At 44.9% G+C, this 18,514-nt stretch overlaps 1 protein-coding gene across 4 annotated transcripts in view; it reads right to left on the minus strand.

Annotated features, from left to right (window-relative positions):
- PFKP (phosphofructokinase, platelet) overlaps positions 1–18,514 on the minus strand; it is a 258,884-nt gene that overhangs the window by 19,325 nt on the left and 221,045 nt on the right. For all 4 annotated transcript variants that reach the window (XM_033931533.1, XM_033931534.1, XM_033931531.1 and 1 more), the window contains exons 17-19: positions 5,680–5,844; positions 5,346–5,407; positions 958–1,069 (exon numbers count right to left, since the gene is read on the minus strand). In XM_033931533.1, the coding sequence (XP_033787424.1) occupies positions 958–1,069; positions 5,346–5,407; positions 5,680–5,844 (339 nt within the window). The remainder of the gene's footprint in view (positions 1–957; positions 1,070–5,345; positions 5,408–5,679; positions 5,845–18,514) is intronic.

Below are 18,514 nucleotides of genomic sequence, written 5' to 3' on the forward strand. Positions count from 1 at the left end.
AATTAATACAGTTTTTGAAGTCAAGCGTTTTAACCCAATGAATGTAGGTGTCAAAAACAATTTTAAAGCATGTTCACTTTGGGACTGTGCATCCCACAAATATATCTGGATTAGCACTACAAAGAAAGAAAAACTATTTCCATCATGGCACTAAACATTACAGGCCTGATATTCAGCAGGAGATAATGCACCTCCAGGACCCCAAAACCAATTCTTCTGATGCCAACATTGGTGAAGTAAATTTACTGTCACCAAAACCAAGTTTGCTCTGCTTTTCACAACACAAAACCCTCTCTTAGGCATCTAGAACACAATTTAAAAGAAAAGGCGAAATAGTCAGACCCCAGGTACAACAGGCACCATTTATGAGCATATTTCATAGATACAATCCTCCTACATTGGATGCACTTTTTAAAGTTGATGGGGGCTTTTCTCCAAGACATGCCATGCAAAAAAATAATTACAGCTCAATGAAATAACTATTTTGAATATATACCCGGCCAAATACCCAAGATCCCTTGATTGAGGCCTGCATAGAGCTGTACATGAAAGTAAAGGACAAATTGGCATAACAGGACAACAGAATTTAGGTAGAAACATTTTTTATAAAAAAGCAAAATAGATGAAAAAATAAGTCTTGATGTATGCTCCAAACATGCAAGACCAACTGAGTCTACAGGGAAATAATGCACATGTAAAATGAGGCAGCTGAAAAGCTTCTACTGTAGTTCCAAGCTGGAACAGCCTCCTGTATGTGCTCAATGGCATTATCTCAGAGAACATAAAATTGCAAAAGGCTGCATGACAGCGCATTGCTCGCTTAGAAAGACATGAAGAGTGATTATCAGCACTAGCTAGCTAGGACTTGTAGCTGTCCAACAACAGTAATCGAAACTTCATTTGGCAACTTTTTACATAAGATGAAGCATCAGTGCAAGAGATCAGCACTGCATTTACCTGCTGCATGTGACCCAGTACATTCTTTCTGCAGTCAAATACTCCTTTCCCTTCCTCAGAATAGAGCTGATAGATAAAATCGGTTGTATAGTTTTCATTGCAGTTTTCATTCCTGAACAAAAGAGAATTTGGTCACCGTATAAATAAAATTTCTGGTTATTTTGGAAGCTCTATTCTTATTTTGGGTGTTTGAAAAGGAGAAATTAGGTTCTTATCTGCTAATTTTCTTTCTTTTAGACTCTCAAGATCGGTACAACTTTCACTGATAGGTAATAGCTCATCATGACTAGCAGGTGGAGACTGACACCTTACTGTTGTGAACTTCACAAAAAGGATGCCACATAAACATATCACCAGAACTCCCTTGCAGGTCATGGTGAGCCCCCCCCCAAATCCACTATACCCACCTGTCTACAAACCCAATAGCCCTTATGGCTGTAGGTGTCTCCTATATGGCAGTACAGTAGGGTTTGAAGGGTTATGGTGGGCTCACATTTTCCATCATGAATGTAGTGGTTAGAGTGGTTTATGGGCCTGGGTCCTCCTCTCTATAGTTCACTGGCCCACCCCTCAGGCTACTTAAGACACCTGTATGCAGCTCTACTAGGTTTTCCTAAAGCAGTTGCTGATGTTCTGGAGACAGATATTGTGACCAAGCAGATGTAAGCCCGACCCAAGCTTTAGCTGAAATAAAAAACCCCAGGGTTAAACTAGAAACCCAGCAGAGAAAGTCCAGGATCTGGGAAGATGAAGGTGAGGAAGATAATAGGAATCACCACCAGGGGAGCTCTAGAGGTCCCTGGTCGTCAGCTGACACTGCTAGGTCAGGACACTCCCCAAGAGTAGAAAAGCCAACAGTGGCTTTCAAACAGGGCAACAGGTTAGGGAGGAAGTTTGTGCCTTGCCTCCCTAGGGTGCTTCCCAAGCCAAACAGGGTCAATGGTCCTGTCCCTATGGAATGGAGTGAAGTTGAGCCAGCAGAGGACTTGTCCAGGCTCAGGGAAGAGCCTATGGATTTTGAAGAAACCTGTGCTGCTGTGGAAGTTGATTACCCTGAAAGAATGCAGGTGGACTTAGCTTGTTGCCACAAACTGTGAGTGGAATTTACAGTGAAATGTTTGGGTAGTGTTTTGTTTTTTTTTTGCCATATAACACACGAGTTGAGAATTACTGTGAAAAGCTTGGAGAGGCGGGGAGAGGTTTTGCTTCCAGCTGGGTGAGAATTTTGTAAAGCTGTTTTTTTGCTTTAAATTGCAAAACCTAGAGCTATCTCCTTCTTCCTGGCATTTGTCTCAAACCTGCCAGAGGCTTGTTTTTTCTTTGTTTAAAGCACTGTTGTTTTGCAAAGCAGTGCACTGGACTGTGTGTTGTGCTGCTACCCAAATGACTTGAAAGTTTTGGACTGACAAAGAGAAGCTGAGTTTTCAGCCTGAGTTTGTGTTGAACTTTATTTTTCCTTGTTTTGGACATGTTTTGGGACTGTTAGTTTGGCCATTGCCATTGATATCACTGCTGATGAACGACTTACCTGTATATCGATCCAGAGTAAAGCTGAAAGATATTTTCAACCATTTGGTTAAGTTTTTTTTGTTGTTGTTTTGTATTTGAACTCCAATCCAGCCTGCAGGGTGACTCCGGTCCGGGTCACACGCAAAAAGTACTGTGTTTGTAGTCACCTGTATCTTGGCCTTGCCTGTGTTAGGCTAAAGTGGTGACCACAATATGTACGTTTTAATTCTGATTTCTGGGGGGGGGGGGGGGGGGAGGGGGTCAGTGATCATTGGGGGAATGTGTGGGGGTCTTTACCTTGTCTCTGCAGTGGTTATCTGGTCACTTTGAATACCTTCTTGCACTTATACCAGCTTTTACATCATCTAACTCACAACGTATAAGTTTCATCCAGGAAGTCTCGTGACAATTCGGTTATCCCTGCAGGACGACTAAGTCTAGGTCGGCCCACATCCCGCCCTAATCACTCCTCCAGATACGCCCCTTTTAACTCTGGGTGTACTGCGGCATTCAGAGAGGCCTAAAAGGTCCCTGGATACATCCAGAAAGTCAGTTTGATTATCGGTACTTGGATGGCCTATCTTTTAGGTCATCCAAGTACCAACTTGGGCAGGTTTTTAGACATGTTTAAATTTTGATTATGAGCTCGATAGATAAGATAAGATAAGATAGATAGAAGAGGAAACTGAAGCTCGATCTCCTGGCTCAATTCATTGCTCTAACCATTAGGCTACTACTTTACTCTGCATGGGTGTCTGTGTAGCCATTTTATAAGATGGATGTTCCTATGCTGCTACACAGATGTTCATGTTCTTGTTTTCCCCATTCATAATTTGGACATTTTAGTTTATAAAATGGATGTTTGTATTGTTTATTCCCAGTACATAGAGATCGATCACAAATATATTTTAGAGTAAGATGTATCCATTTCTAAAAAAATGGGTGAGATGGACATCCATTTGTGATATACCGACTTGGACTTCCTTTCTAAAAAGTCATTCCATATGTCTTAGAGCTATTCAATTATATCTCCTGGCTGCATCCTGACTTTATTTCTGCAAAATTTCAGTACCCACCACAAGTGCTAACTGGTTATTTCTGGAAATATTGAGCTTTTATTATATACTATAATGCATTTAACATGAGCAAAACATTTATCTCAGGATATCAGCCTGATGTAGGTTGCATTTACCAGTGCTTGCAGAAAGAAACTTTAGCTGGACTGAAAGGAGGTAGAGGAACCTCAACTAATTTAAGATTTCTACATTTGTGTATGTCCAAAGAGGGGCAATTTGGTTTGAGTTTAGCAACCACAATTATTTTGAAAAGTTGGCTCCTATGTCTTGGGCAAGTCATGTAACACCCCCTCCCCCAATACCTGAACTATAAACATGAAAACACTTCCAGTGCCTGAATGTAACTCACCTTGAACTACAGTTGAGAAAAGGTGAGCTAAATCCCCAAATCCTTTTCATGCCAAATCAAGTATGTACTGTACACATTTCAGCAACACAAATGTTGTGGAATAATAAAACAATGCCCACATTTCCCTAGTCAACTGCACCTATCACCCCACCCCTCTTCCTATCACTTTTCTTTTGCCACTAGTTATGATGGCTGCTCTTGGAAACAATTGTATATTAGCGGCAGTGGGAGAAAAGGAGGCCCATCAGCTATGCAGCTGAAGAGTCATGCGCTCAGAAAAGGCACTAACACTAATACCAGCAAAGGTATTTTTCCAGCTTTAATTAAATACCTATTAAATGTATATATTTTGCACTAGAGGTCTTTTATTAGTTAAAAATGAAGCATAAAACTTCCAAACCTCCAATATATTTTGCCATTCTCACAGAAATGAATAGGTTATCAACTATCTGTTTGCTTTAGAAGTCATTAATGTCAGCTTTTATAAATTAATAGTTTTAAAACATTTGCTAAACAAGTGTATCTGGTCTGCTTACTTGGAGGGTGGAATTTAAGGAACTCATATTGACAGGGAGGGGGGAGATGAATTCAGCATTTACAGGGCTGCTACTTCCTTAACCCATCCAAACCTGTATCTACGCTACAAACCTGTGAATTTGTCCCTCTCCACTTTCTCTATGCCCTTCATGATCTTTTAAGTCTCTATCATGCCCCCTTTAAGCCTCCACTTCTCCAGGAAAAGAGCCCCAAGTTTCTCTAATCTTTCAGCATATGAAAGGTTTTCCATACCTTTTATCAATCTCATTGCTCTTTTCGGTACCCTCTCGAGTATCGCCTTATCCTTTTTAAGGTACGGTGACCAATATTGGATGCAGTACTCAAGATGCGGGCACACCATCGCCTGGTACAACGGCAGGATAATTTCCTTCGTTCTGGTTGTAATACCCTTCTTGATAATGCCTAGCAATCTGTTTGCCTTCTTAGAGGCCGCTGCGCTTTGTGCCGACGGCTTCATTGTTTTGTCAACCAGTACCCCTAAGCCCTTATCTAGGCTACTTTCACCCATTACCAGCCCTCCCATCGTATAGCTGTACATCGGGTTTCTGTTTCCTAAATGCAAGACTTTACATTTCTCTACATTAAAGTTCATCTGCCATTTATTTGCCCACTCTCCCAGTTTGTTCAAGTCCCTTTGTAAATCTTCACAGTCCTCTTTAGTCCTAACCCCACTAAAAAGTTTTGTGTCATCTGCGAATTTAATAACTTCGCACTTCGTCCCTGTTTCTAGGTCATTAATAAATACATTGAACAGCAGCGGTCCGAGTACCGACCCCTGCGGAACCCCACTTGTGACCCTTCTCCAGTCTGAGTAGTGGCCCTTCACTCCTACCTTTTGCTTCCTGCCCTAGTCACCTAACCATGAATTAAGAAATGACTGTTATGCTATGCCTCACCTCAGTACAAGGCCTCGCTGGATACTGGTTTTCATCTTTTCAGTTAAATGTTCCACATTAGCCTAGAAAAAGATCAAGAACAGTACGTGGAATTAGATATCACACGCACCTCTGCAACATGCTTCAAGGACTTTACAAGTATACAGTATATACCTTTTAATTTTTTTTTATTTAAAACTTTACTCCCTAATTTTCCTGATTTTAATGTTCTACAGAAGACCATTTTTCAATGTTTAAAGCTACTTTTCTGTCAACTTCCCATGCCCCAATTGCTCCATCTTCTCATGCCGCGCCACTTTCCATATCATCAACCTACAGCAAGAAGACTTCCTACCTGGAGGTCTCGGATATCAAACGGCTCTTCAAATATGTAGGCTGCATCCGCACCAGCAGCAAGAGCCCCCATGTTGGCCAGGTAACCACAGTATCCTCCCATGGTTTCAATTATGAAGACGCGATGCTTTGTTCCACTGGCAGACAACTTGATGCGGTCACAGGTCTAATTACAATGTATTAGCATGTCAAAAAGGTAGAAATGGCAAAAGTTATTCCCTGAATATACAACAATAATAAAATTGGGGAAAATATTTGAAATACTTCAAAAACAAACTTATGCTACACAAGAAATATTGAAGCAATAATTGTTATAAGCTTTAACAATAAATTATCGAACACATACTAAGCACATATCTAATCTAGACTTTCAACAGTTTTCAACAATTTCCACCTCTACAGAACCCACATAATATATAAAAATATAAAGACTGCAAAACCACAGTAACATAAAAGTCCACAGTCAATAGGTCGTTGTTATTCCCTGACAAATATTATATATATATATATATATTTTTATACATAATATATAAAAATATAAAGACTGCAAAACCACAGTAACATAAAAGTCCACAGTCAATAGGTCGTTATTCCCTGATAAATATTATATATATATATATATATATATATATATTTATACATACACTGTATATATACATATATACAACCTCTGATTTTTTGTTTCCTTTGTTGTATTTCTAGATTCTAATTCAATATATGTAAAATCCCACAATAGAATCCAAAATGAAAGTTAATATGAACATTCAAATTTAAGGAGGAAAAGATTTCAGTGGGTGCCCACATGGGTTATCTATGTAGAATTTTAGCACCCATCACCAATCGGAAAACCTCCTCAAAAAAAATGTACCTTGACTTATTTGCTATTTACTTTTTCATACATAATCATAATCTTCTTTCATAATCCATTAAAGCAAGAATCAGTATAAACTTATATTAAATTTCAGCAGAGACTCAAGCAAATAGCAATGCTCAATGGAGCTCCATTTCACAACTACTTCATCAGGAGCTACTTACTGTACAAATGTTTTCTACTTGTGCTGCTTATCCCAATTCACACACAACGAAGGAATCGTGAGGATAAGATGTCAAGTATCAGCCAAGGGTCTATAGTTCAAAGAGTCACTTTATTTGTAGATATGTCACAATAACTCGACACTGGCAGTGTTTTGGCATCTGTGCCTTTATCAAGAGTCTGTCTTGACAGTGGCACAGTGTGTATGGCCGCTCTGGATCAAGTGCTAGTAAGATGTGAGTAACGGTAGAAACTAGTGTCTAGAGCGAAGCTGCAGATAACTGGTTGAAAAAAGCATGCACCCTTTTTCACCACTCTAGCTACATGACTGCTTCTAGGCCCAGGAATAGTGTGTGGGCGTTTGGGAAGGGTGTCCATATCGATAACACAATGTTTTCAGAGTAGCAGAGGGTAAAGAGACCTTATACAGGGATGGACTGATTCACAGTGAGACTAGTACTCCATCAGGGTCTGCTTCTACTCTCATCCATTTTAAACCTGAACTTGCCTGAGTATCAAAGTTATTATATAATCCCTGGCACACAATTCTAAGTGAAATGATTGAAATAAAGAAACTTTGAAACTGGTATGTATCTCAGGAATTTCAAAACAAAGAATTTTAGGTCTTTCAAAGCTTTTGAAAATATGTACAAAAGCCACTGCCATCTCATGGAGTGATTGCAGTAAACATTTCCAAAGACATTACGTACAGTCTACTAAAACAAGCCACCATAATTAGGGTAATATAAAGTCTGCCAACCAGATTTACTATAAAAACACATTTGCTAGAATCAGAGCAGAAATCTATTCAATCCAAAGCCAGTTTTATTGTCCTACAATAAATTCTTTGAACATTAGGATTTGTCAGAGACCACATAATTTTCTGCCAAGTAGCATCAGCAATCTTAACACCTCACTGAAATTTTTCAAATCTGAAAACCTCTTGGAATCGAGCCAAAAGTACCGTATTTTCGCGGATATAACGCGCGCGTTATACGTGATTTTACGTACCGCGCATACCCCTCGCGCGTTATATGCCTGAGCGCGGTATACAAAAGTTTTTAAACATAGTTCCCACCCCGCCCGACGCCCGATTCACCCCCCCAGCAGGACCGCTCGCACCCCCACCCCGAACGACCCGCTCGCACGCGCTCCCACCCGCACCCGCATCCACGATCGGAGCAAGAGGGAGCCCAAGCCCTCTTGCCCGGCCGACTCCCCGACGTCCGATACATCCCCCCCCCGGCAGGACCACTCGCACCCTCACCCCGAAGGACCGCCGACTCCCCAACAATATCGGGCCAGGAGGGAGCCCAAACCCTCCTGGCCACGGCGACCCCCTAACCCCACCCCGCACTACATTACGGGCAGGAGGGATCCCAGGCCCTCCTGCCCTCGACGCAAACCCCCTCCCCCCAACGACCGCCCCCCCCCCAAGAACCTCCGCCCGTCCCCCAGCCGACCCGCGACCCCCCTGGCCGACCCCCACGACACCCCCACCCGCCTTCCCCGTACTTTGTGTAGTTGGGCCAGAAGGGAGCCCAAACCCTCCTGGCCACGGCGACCCCCTAACCCCACCCCGCACTACATTACGGGCAGGAGGGATCCCAGGCCCTCCTGCCCTCGACGCAAACCCCCCTCCCTCCAACGACCGCCCCCCCCCCAAGAACCTCCGACCGACCCGCGACCCCCCTGGCCGACCCCCCCACCCCCCTTCCCCGTACCTTTGGAAGTTGGCCGGACAGACGGGAGCCAAACCCGCCTGTCCGGCAGGCAGCCAACGAAGGAATGAGGCCGGATTGGCCCATCCGTCCTAAAGCTCCGCCTACTGGTGGGGCCTAAGGCGCGTGGGCCAATCAGAATAGGCCCTGGAGCCTTAGGTCCCACCTGGGGGCGCGGCCTGAGGCACATGGGCCAAACCCGACCATGTGTCTCAGGCCGCGCCCCCAGGTGGGACCTAAGGCTCCAGGGCCTATTCTGATTGGCCCACGCGCCTTAGGCCCCACCAGTAGGCGGAGCTTTAGGACGGATGGGCCAATCCGTCCTCATTCCTTCGTTGGCTGCCTGCCGGACAGGCGGGTTTGGCTCCCGTCTGTCCGGCCAACTTCCAAAGGTACGGGGAAGGGGGGTGGGGGGGTCGGCCAGGGGGGTCGCGGGTCGGTCGGAGGTTCTTGGGGGGGGGCGGTCGTTGGAGGGAGGGGGGTTTGCGTCGAGGGCAGGAGGGCCTGGGATCCCTCCTGCCCGTAATGTAGTGCGGGGTGGGGTTAGGGGGTCGCCGTGGCCAGGAGGGTTTGGGCTCCCTTCTGGCCCAACTACACAAAGTACGGGGAAGGCGGGTGGGGGTGTCGTGGGGGTCGGCCAGGGGGGTCGCGGGTCGGCTGGGGGACGGGCGGAGGTTCTTGGGGGGGGGGCGGTCGTTGGGGGGAGGGGGTTTGCGTCGAGGGCAGGAGGGCCTGGGATCCCTCCTGCCCGTAATGTAGTGCGGGGTGGGGTTAGGGGGTCGCCGTGGCCAGGAGGATTTGGGCTCCCTCCTGGCCCAATATTGTCGGGGAGTCGGCGGTCCTTCGGGGTGGGGGTGCGAGTGGTCCTGCCGAGGGGGGAGAAGAATCGGACGTCGAGGGGGGGCATCAGGCTTTCAGGATGGGGACAGGACTTCAAGGGGGGACAGGCAGATCTTCAAGGGGGACAGGCAGACCTTCAAGGGGGACAGGACTTCAAGGGGGACAGGACTTCAAGGGGGACAGGCACGGAGAGGCGGGGCAGTGCACCGAAAGTCAGGGCGGGTGAACGGTGAGTCGGGGCAACCAGAGGAGAGTCGGGGAGGGCGAAAGGAGAGTCGGGGTGGCCAGAGGAGAGTCGGGGAGAGCGAAAGGAGAGTCGGGGTGGCAAGAGGAGAGTCGGGCAGCATGCGCGTTATATGCCTGAGCGCGGTATAGAAAAGTTTTTGTACATATCATCGTGATTTCTGCGCGCTATACCCCTGTGCGCGTTTTACAATGGTGCGCGTTATATCCGCGAAAATACGGTAGTCATGTGAATCTGGATCTCATGCCAACCCTAGTCTCTGCTCCTTGGGGCTAGCTGGGACTGGAAATTCTGTGAAGTATTCATAGCCCAGAGGGACTGAACCTCTGCCATTACCACAACAGCAACCTCTGGCGGCCAGATTTAGGATGAACGTATATCAGGTTGCAGAGAATGCCTTGGTCTAAAAACCTTGCTGTGAACTGTCAATACAATCAACAGACTAAATAAAAAGTAGAAAGAGAAGAGCCAGAGCTAAAAATCACAAAAATAGCAAGTATTTGACAGCAAAAGGGGTCATGGCATCGTAATATGACTAAAATCTACTTCTAGTTAAGCTTAAACTCCAATAAGAACAAATAACTGCTAGGGAACAAAACAATAAAATTACATTCGGGACTGAGAGAGCATAGATTTGCCTTTCACAATAAGAAATAAATCTGTAAACCATTTTATACAGCATGCATAATTATCTCAGATGAAAGTGAAACCAAGGCATAATCTGAACGCATAGGGCACTAACCCAGCTGGGTTCTAATCTATGTTATCTAGATCAGTGTTCTTCAACCTTTTTACACCCGTGGACTGGCAGAAATAAAAGAATTATTTTGTGGACCGGCAAACTACTAAGACCGAAATAAAAAAACACATTTTCGCCCGTCTCCGCAAGCTCGGTCCCCACAAACCATCTGATCCCATCTGCACAAGCCTCAGTTATGATTTTATATTGAACGTATTTTATTAAAGTATAAAAAGAAACAATATTCTGTACAATTGTCATTTTATAAATATAAATATTCAGAGCAAGGACCAACAAAACCCCTGTCTCCCCTCCCCTTCACATATATCCCCTCTACTATCAAGAAAACTGAACAAGCCAAATTATTACAGAATGCTACACAGAAATATCATGCTAACAGAATACTGCAGTCACACATGATAGAAATAGTGTTAGGCTTTGCAGTCCCCAGTTATGTCTCTAGCAGTAGCAGGATATATATTTCAAATCTGATATATTGTAATGACAAAATAGAAATAAAATGATTTTTTTCTACCTTTTGTGGTCTCTGCTTTCATCTTCTTTCCACTCTTCCTTCCAGCGTCTGCCCGTTCCATCCACTGTCTGGCCTCTCCTCCTTCCATATGTATCTGACTTCTTTCTATGCCCCTCTCTCCTTTCCATCCAGCCTGTGCCTCCTCTCTACTTTTTACATCATTCATTCCAGCTTCACTGCTTTCTTCATTTTTATCTCTCCTACACCAGATCTAGCATATTTATCCCTCTCTCATTTCTCTGCTGATCCCCTTTCCAGCATCAATCTCTCTCTACTTTCTCATTCCTGTCTCTCCCCTTTCCCTCCTCTAATCTCCCTGCCAGCTGTTTCCTTCCTTTTTTCCTTCTCCCTTCCCTCCTCCCCCCTATCCAACAGTAACTCTCTAACCATCCCTTTCCCTCTTCCCCTCCCAGCAGCATCTCTCTTTCTACCTCCAGGTGCAGTGGCAGCTCTCCCTTTATCCAGCAGCTTCCCAGCTTCCAACAGTGGCTTCCTCTCCATCCAGCAGCTCTCAGTACTTGCCTGCAGCAGTGATTTCCTTAGGCAGCCTTAAGTCTTTGCTGCCTCTGAGGAAGGTAAAGTTGCCAAAGTGAATCACTGCCCTGGTAAGTATAGAGCTGCTAGGAGAGGAGACAGCCACTGTTGAAGGCTCCCTGCACATTCGCAACCCCCTCCCCAAGCCGGCAAAAACTTTGCACCGCAGGCCCTGCCGCCCAAGACGAGCCGGAGGCCCCTATCCGCCGCATCCTGCACGTGGGCAGACTCTCAGCACAGACGCTGCTGATGGCCCCAATCTACACGCTGCCCCCACCGCGCACGCTGACCACCGCGCATCTCCCTTCTACTTGCCGCTTCCCCGCGGCCCTCTTCGGCGACTCGGCAGGGGCAGCGATCAAGACAGGCTTCCGACGTCGGGACCTTCCCTCTCTGAGTCCCGCCTATTTTTTTCAACTTCCTGTTTCCGCATAGGCGAGACTCAGAGGGAATGCCCGACGTCAGCAGCCTGTCTTGATCGCCCGAGGCTGGGCGGAACAGATTTCCCCGAACACCACCAGGGCAGGAAATTTAACAGCGTCCATCTCGCCGGCCCTGCGCGGACCGGCAGGAATTTTCTGCGGACCGGCACCGGTCCGCGGACCGGCGGTTGAAGAACTGTGATCTAGATGACTTTACAACAGATGTTATAGCATAATGGTTATTTCTACACACTGAAAGATTATGTTCTTACCTGGATAATGTTCTTTCTGTTAATAACCACGGGAGTCTGCACATTAGGTGATGAATCCATGCTCGTGAACTGCTACAGAAGGGTGTCAATCATATCTTTCAGCTCCTCCTCCTATAGTGCCCTCTTCAGTTTGTACCAAAGCAATTCATCTCCACTATTAACAGAAGAAAAGAAAAGGAGGAGCACAGAGAACTACCTTGTATCAATGACCCAAGAAGTGCTGTTTGCAATTAGCACTAGCACATAAGGAGCCCCAAAGCTCAACAAGCTCATTAGTTTATAGGTAATTTATTCATACATGTTCATCCAACTGAAAGAAGTACTTTAATTCCCTGACTATAGAGTTGTCCGAGGCAGAAAGCAAACAAATTGCAAAACTCACAGGGCGAGCCATACAGACTGTATATTAACTGAAAGAAGATTATCCTGGATTATACTGATCCAGGTAAGAATTTAATCTTTCATTCTGTTACAAAAACTCAGGAGTCTGTATGTTACGTGATGTACCAAAGCAGTGTCAGATATCTAGGGTGGGACAGATGACAAAGGACTCAAACGTGGGGTCCTCCCGGGCCTGCATGTCTACTCTATAGAATCTTGAAAAGATATGGAGAGTAGACAAAGTAGCTGCTCTACAGATCTCTACGGATGGAACTGCCAGAATCCATCTATAAAGATGCCACACTTCTGGTCGAATGAGCTTTGAAATACATGACTGCTTGCCACAGCCAATGTATGCCAACAAAACTTCCATGTGAATCCATCTGGCGACAGAAGTCTTGAATGCTGGTCTGCCTCACCTTGAGTGACTGGTTAGTACAAAAAGATGATCAGAAAGTCGAGAGTCATTGATCCTTTCCAGGTAATGGAATAAGACTTGTTGCACATCCAGCCTCTGCAATATTTTATCTTGCTTAGTCTAACCTGTAGGCTGAAAAACAGACAAACAAACCTCCTGGTTGATATGAAAGGCTGGCACAACCTTCAGTAGAAAGGAAGGTAGAGAAACCCAGCCTCTGATATCCTGAGGAAGGGCTCTCTGCAGGAAAGAGCCTGCAATTCCAAGATCCGTCTCATTAAGCCTACTGCCACCAGGAATAAGAACATAAGAATAGCCTTACTGGGTCAGACCAATGGTCCATCAAGCCCAGTAGTTCATTCTCACGGTGGTCAATCCAGGTCACTAGTACCTGGCCAAAACCGAAAGTGTAGCAATATTCCATGATACTGATACAGGGCAAGCAGTGGCTTCCCCCATGTCTTCCTCAATAACAGACTATGAACTTTTCTGTGAGATCAAAAAGGGACTCCTCTTGGAGAGGCTCATATGGAGGCCTAGAAAAGCCCTTCAAGATGATATTAAGATTCCAGGATGGAAAAGGAAGGAAAGGGGAATGGGGACTTGTATACTGCCTTTTTTGGCTCTGGAATTTCAAAGCTGACATTCAAAGGAGTGAGCACTGCAGGATTAAGTGACTTGCCCAGGGTCACAAAGAACAGCAGTGGGATTTGATCTCACAACCTCTGGGTGCAGAGTCAGCAGTTCTACCACTGAGACACCGGAGGTCACAACCTGAGCACACCCTTCAGAAACCAGGTCACATATGGATGAGATACCAGCGATAGCTTTCCCCTCGGGCTCAGAAACATGAGAGGCCTGCCACCTGGACTTTGAGAGATGCCATCACTAGGTATTTTTCTAGTCCAGTTTGTAGATAGGCAAGGATCACAGGAATTGGCACCTCGAAAAGTTCCACCTGATTGGTGCACCAGAGCTGGAAAACCTTCCAGGCCTTGGCGTAAACCACAAACATCAATGGCTTCTTTGCTCGAATAAGAGTCAAAATGACTACCTCCAAATATCCCATGCGGGTTAAGGCCATGCACTTAAGAGCCATGCAGTAATATCAAAGCACTACGGGTTCTCCATGGGAATTGATCCCTGAGAAGCCCCATACGAAACCATAGCTTGATATATCTGTCAAGTTTCAAGTTTAATAAAATTTGAGAAAATCAATTATCTGGGTTTATTAAGTGAATAACAATCCAATAATGATACAGTTAAACATAAGACAGACATTTACTAATAATGGAGGGACACAACAAACCGATACAATAGGTCAATAAAGGGAGAAATATAATCTTTATAAGGAAAGAAATAAATATGGTAAATACAACAAGAATGAGGGGAGAAAAAAAGAGAGAGAAGAGAGAAAAAAAAAAGTCAGTTAAAAAGGAGCTAAGGAAATTTTAGCATTTGTAGGCATCCTTAAAAAGGAAGCATTTAAAGTTACTTTTAGAGAATGATACGGGGACAAATTTTTCCCTGTCCCCACGAGGACTCATTTTCCCATCCCGTCACCATGAGTTCTTTTCCTGTCCCTGCTCATCCCTACAAGCTCCGCCCTCATCTGCACAAGCCTCAAACACTTTAATATCATAAGCGTTTGAGGCTTGTACGGTTAGGTTAAGGCACAGCTTACAGAAATGGGTCAGGGACAGCGACAAAACCCACGGGGACGGGTCGGGGAAATTGAGCTCCTGCGGGGACAGGGACAAATTTATCCCTGTGTCATTCTCTAGTTACTTTTAAAATGATCTATGTTCTTATCTTCCCTTAGATATAATGGGAGGGCATTCTAGGTCTGAGGGGCAAATACTGAAAAAATATTTTGTCGATGTGTACCTATAATTTTTAATGATAGGACCGTCAATAGATGTTGGTCCATTGAACGCAGTGCATGTGCTGGTGTGTAAGGAATTAGAAGATTATATATAAATTGGGGCTCTTTAGATAATTGGGTTTTGAATTTTAATAATATGATCTTGAAGGAGATTCAATTGTAGATTGGGAGCCAATGTGCTTGTTGGAGATGACTAGATCCACATACCAAGGCCGGTGAGGCCAGCCTGATGCTACCAGGATCACAAGTCCCAGATGATGCACAATTCTGTGGATAACATGGCCCACCATGGGCCATGGTGGAAACACATAGAGGAGTTTGTCCTCTGGTCAGAGCTGAACCAACATGTTTAAACCTTTGATTCACGGTTCATCATGGCTGTAGAAGCGATTCACTTTTGCGATCTACTGAATGACTACTGCAATGGGCCCCCCCCAGCCAAGCAGGCTGGTATTAGTCATTAGGGTCAACCATGAGGAAATTCATAAAGAGCACCCTTGAAACTCAAGCTGTTCCTCGCTTCCCATTACCAGGGAAGCTGCAGCTGGAGAGAATGCTGCTGTGAAAACCACCTGGAGAGCAGGGAATCCTTGAGGGGGTGCATATGCATCTTGCCCAGTGAACTACTTCCACGGTGGCCGCCATCGAGCTCGGCACCTGGAGGTAATGCCAGATTGTGGGCTTCAGAACAAAAATGAAACCCTACAGTAAGGGAGGTAGAAAAATCACAAAACAAACAAAAACCTCCCAAACCCCAAGAGTAGAAAATGGATAGGGGGAAGAGACAAAGGCAAACAAAGAACTCGGCTAGCTTTAATATAAATTATTAAAGCGGGAGAGCCCTCAGTCACACAGCCACCACTGGGAAATCCCAGGGGAAAGGCTGTCACGGGCTTACACCCAGAAGAGTGTTAACTGTGAAACATCCCCGGGCTCTCTCCGCGTGAGTAAATAAATAAAGTGCAACAATCACGTGCAGTGTATGAAAAAATATATATAATGAATCAAAAAAACACACTCTGGTAACTAAGTTTAAGTTTGTCTCTGTCCCCTAACCAGGGGGCCAAAAGGAAAAAACAAGTGTCCAAATCTAGCCAAGCCAGACACAATCTGGAAGTACTTAGCTTCTCCGTGTGTGAACAGCCAGCAAATGATGACTTCGTCCGACGGGACTCCGTTTCGGGGGTGCACACCCCCTTCTTCAGGAACTTGACTGCGCTGAATCTCTCAATTCCTCCGACACAGCTTGAAGAGCAAGGTAGAAAATGGCACTCAACTGAAGAGGACGCCTCCGATTTAAACTGCAGACACAAATGTAATTGGTTGAATAAGTCAGCTGACAAAAACAGCTGACTTGCCCGATCCAGGGGTTTAGTTTAGCTTGTGCTGTCCTTGTTCTGGCAGATACTTACCCTCCCCTTTTTTCTAGTTTTCTTTTTTCAGTTTTTTTTTTTATTAGTGTTTTTCCAGTGTATTTTACTTCATTCATTCATTTCTCTGAACAGACGTGGATCGGGCAAGTCAGCTGTTTTTGTCAGCTGACTTATTCAACCAATTACATTTGTGTCTGCAGTTTAAATCGGAGGCGTCCTCTTCAGTTGAGTGCCATTTTCTACCTTGCTCTTCAAGCTGTGTCGGAGGAATTGAGAGATTCAGCGCAGTCAAGTTCCTGAAGAAGGGGGTGTGCACCCCCGAAACGGAGTCCCGTCGGACGAAGTCATCATTTGCTGGCTGTTCACACACGGAGAAGCTAAGTACTTCCAGATTGTGTCTGGCTTGGCTAGATTTGGACACTTGTTTTTTCCTTTTGGCCCCCTGGTTAGGGGACAGAGACAAACTTAAACTTAGTTACCGGAGTGTGTTTTTTTGATTCATTATATATATTTTTTCACACACTGCACGTGATTGTTGCACTTTATTTATTTACTCACGCGGAGAGAGCCTGGGGATGTTTCACAGTTAACACTCTTCTGGGTGTAAGCCCGTGACAGCCTTTCCCCTGAGATTTCCCAGTGGTGGCTGTGTGACTGAGGGCTCTCCCGCTTTAATAATTTATATTAAAGCTAGCCGAGTTCTTTGTTTGCCTTTGTCTCTTCCCCCTATCCATTTTCTACTCTTGGGGTTTGGGAGGTTTTTGTTTATATTGTGGGCTTCAGCATCATTAAGAGCTCTGAAATTTGCTTTCTGAGTTTCAGTTTGCATGGCTTGGGAAAAAAGATGCAGTCCTTCACCAAGTAGAAGCAGACTCCCAAATATTCCAAGTACTGGGTTAGCTATAAATGATTCTTCTTCAAGTTGATAATCCAGTCAGATCCTGCAGATCCACAACTTGTCGCACTGACTGCTTGCCCTCCAGCCTTGATGGTGCTCTGGTCATCCAATCGTCCAAGTATGGGTGTACTTATTTCCCCATCCTGCATAGTAACATACATAGTAGTAACATACATAGTTACTACTATGTATGTTACTATGCAGGATGGGGAAATAAGGTGCGCTGTGACTACTACCATCATCACCTGGTGAAGATGCATGGGGCCGATGCCAACCCAAAAGGTAGAGCTGCAAACTGGAAATGCCTTTGAAGAACATGGAATCTAAAATATTTCCTAAGAAAATGAAGGTATACCTCTGAACAGTCTCCATGTGGAAGCATGGTACTTTCAGCGCCATATTTATGGACTTTAGGTCCAGGATTGGTCTCCAATCATCTGAAAACTTGGCTATTTTCAAAATTGTAAAATCCTTCTTCTTTCTTCTTATTAATTTTACTGTAAACCGTGTCGAGCAAGTTATAGTTTATAAATTTAAGGTTTAGTTTAATGCCTTTCTTGGGCACTATGAAGTACATGGAGTATCTGCCACAGCCCAATTCTTCTTCGGGAACTGGTTCTATGGTTGAATGTCCAATAGCCTTTGTACTGTCGCTTGGACCCTGGCCTCTTTTTCCAGCCATCTGGCTGGAGAGTCAATGAACACATCTGAAGGAGGAAAATAGAACTATATTGTGACCCACACAAATAAAATCTAGAACCCAGCGGTCTAAGGAAATTTTTTCCCATTCCCTCCAGAACGTCAAAAGCATCCCACCAATGGGTAGGGGTGTGGCTGCTGACCTGGCATTATTGTGACTTCTTGGACGTTGTGTTGACATGAGACCCCAAGGATTGCTGGCATCAGGAGTTGCCAAATCTATCTGGATCACTGATCTTTCTGCAGAGGAACCTGGGTAGTATGGGTGGGAACATTGTGAGGAACAAAAATTGCCCGTCTCCCCCAGCAGATCAACAAGGTCTTTTGTCTAGCAGACACTTTGGGTGGCGATCCGCCACTCTGGCCATAAGGTCATCTAACTCTTTACCAAAGAGTATCTGCCCTTTGAAGAGCAGTCTGCTTAGGGTGGCTTTGGAGGACGAATCACCCACCCATTGCCTGATCCAGAGTATCCTGTGGGCAGAAACGGCATATGTTGACAACTTGCTCATGACTCTAATGATATCATATACAGCATTTACCACATAATCTACCGCCTCCAGCACCATCTGGGGGCAGACGTCCTCTTTCCCAGCAGGACTCCAACATAGCTTGATGTGGCAGGCACATGCCACAAACAAGGCTGCTGCTGCTTTGATCTCCAAAGCCAGCGCTTCAAATTCTCTCTTAAGAACCATGCCCACCTTGCAATCTTTTGGATCCTTTAGCATCACTCATCCCTCACTAGAGAGGGAGGCACATTTAGTTACTTGAACCACCATGGAATCCACTTTGACTGACTAAACAGCTGCTGAAATTCCGGAGCCCTAGGGTAAAATTTG

This window comes from Geotrypetes seraphini, chromosome 2 (assembly GCF_902459505.1).
Source record: "Geotrypetes seraphini chromosome 2, aGeoSer1.1, whole genome shotgun sequence".
NCBI classification, from domain to species: domain Eukaryota; kingdom Metazoa; phylum Chordata; class Amphibia; order Gymnophiona; family Dermophiidae; genus Geotrypetes; species Geotrypetes seraphini.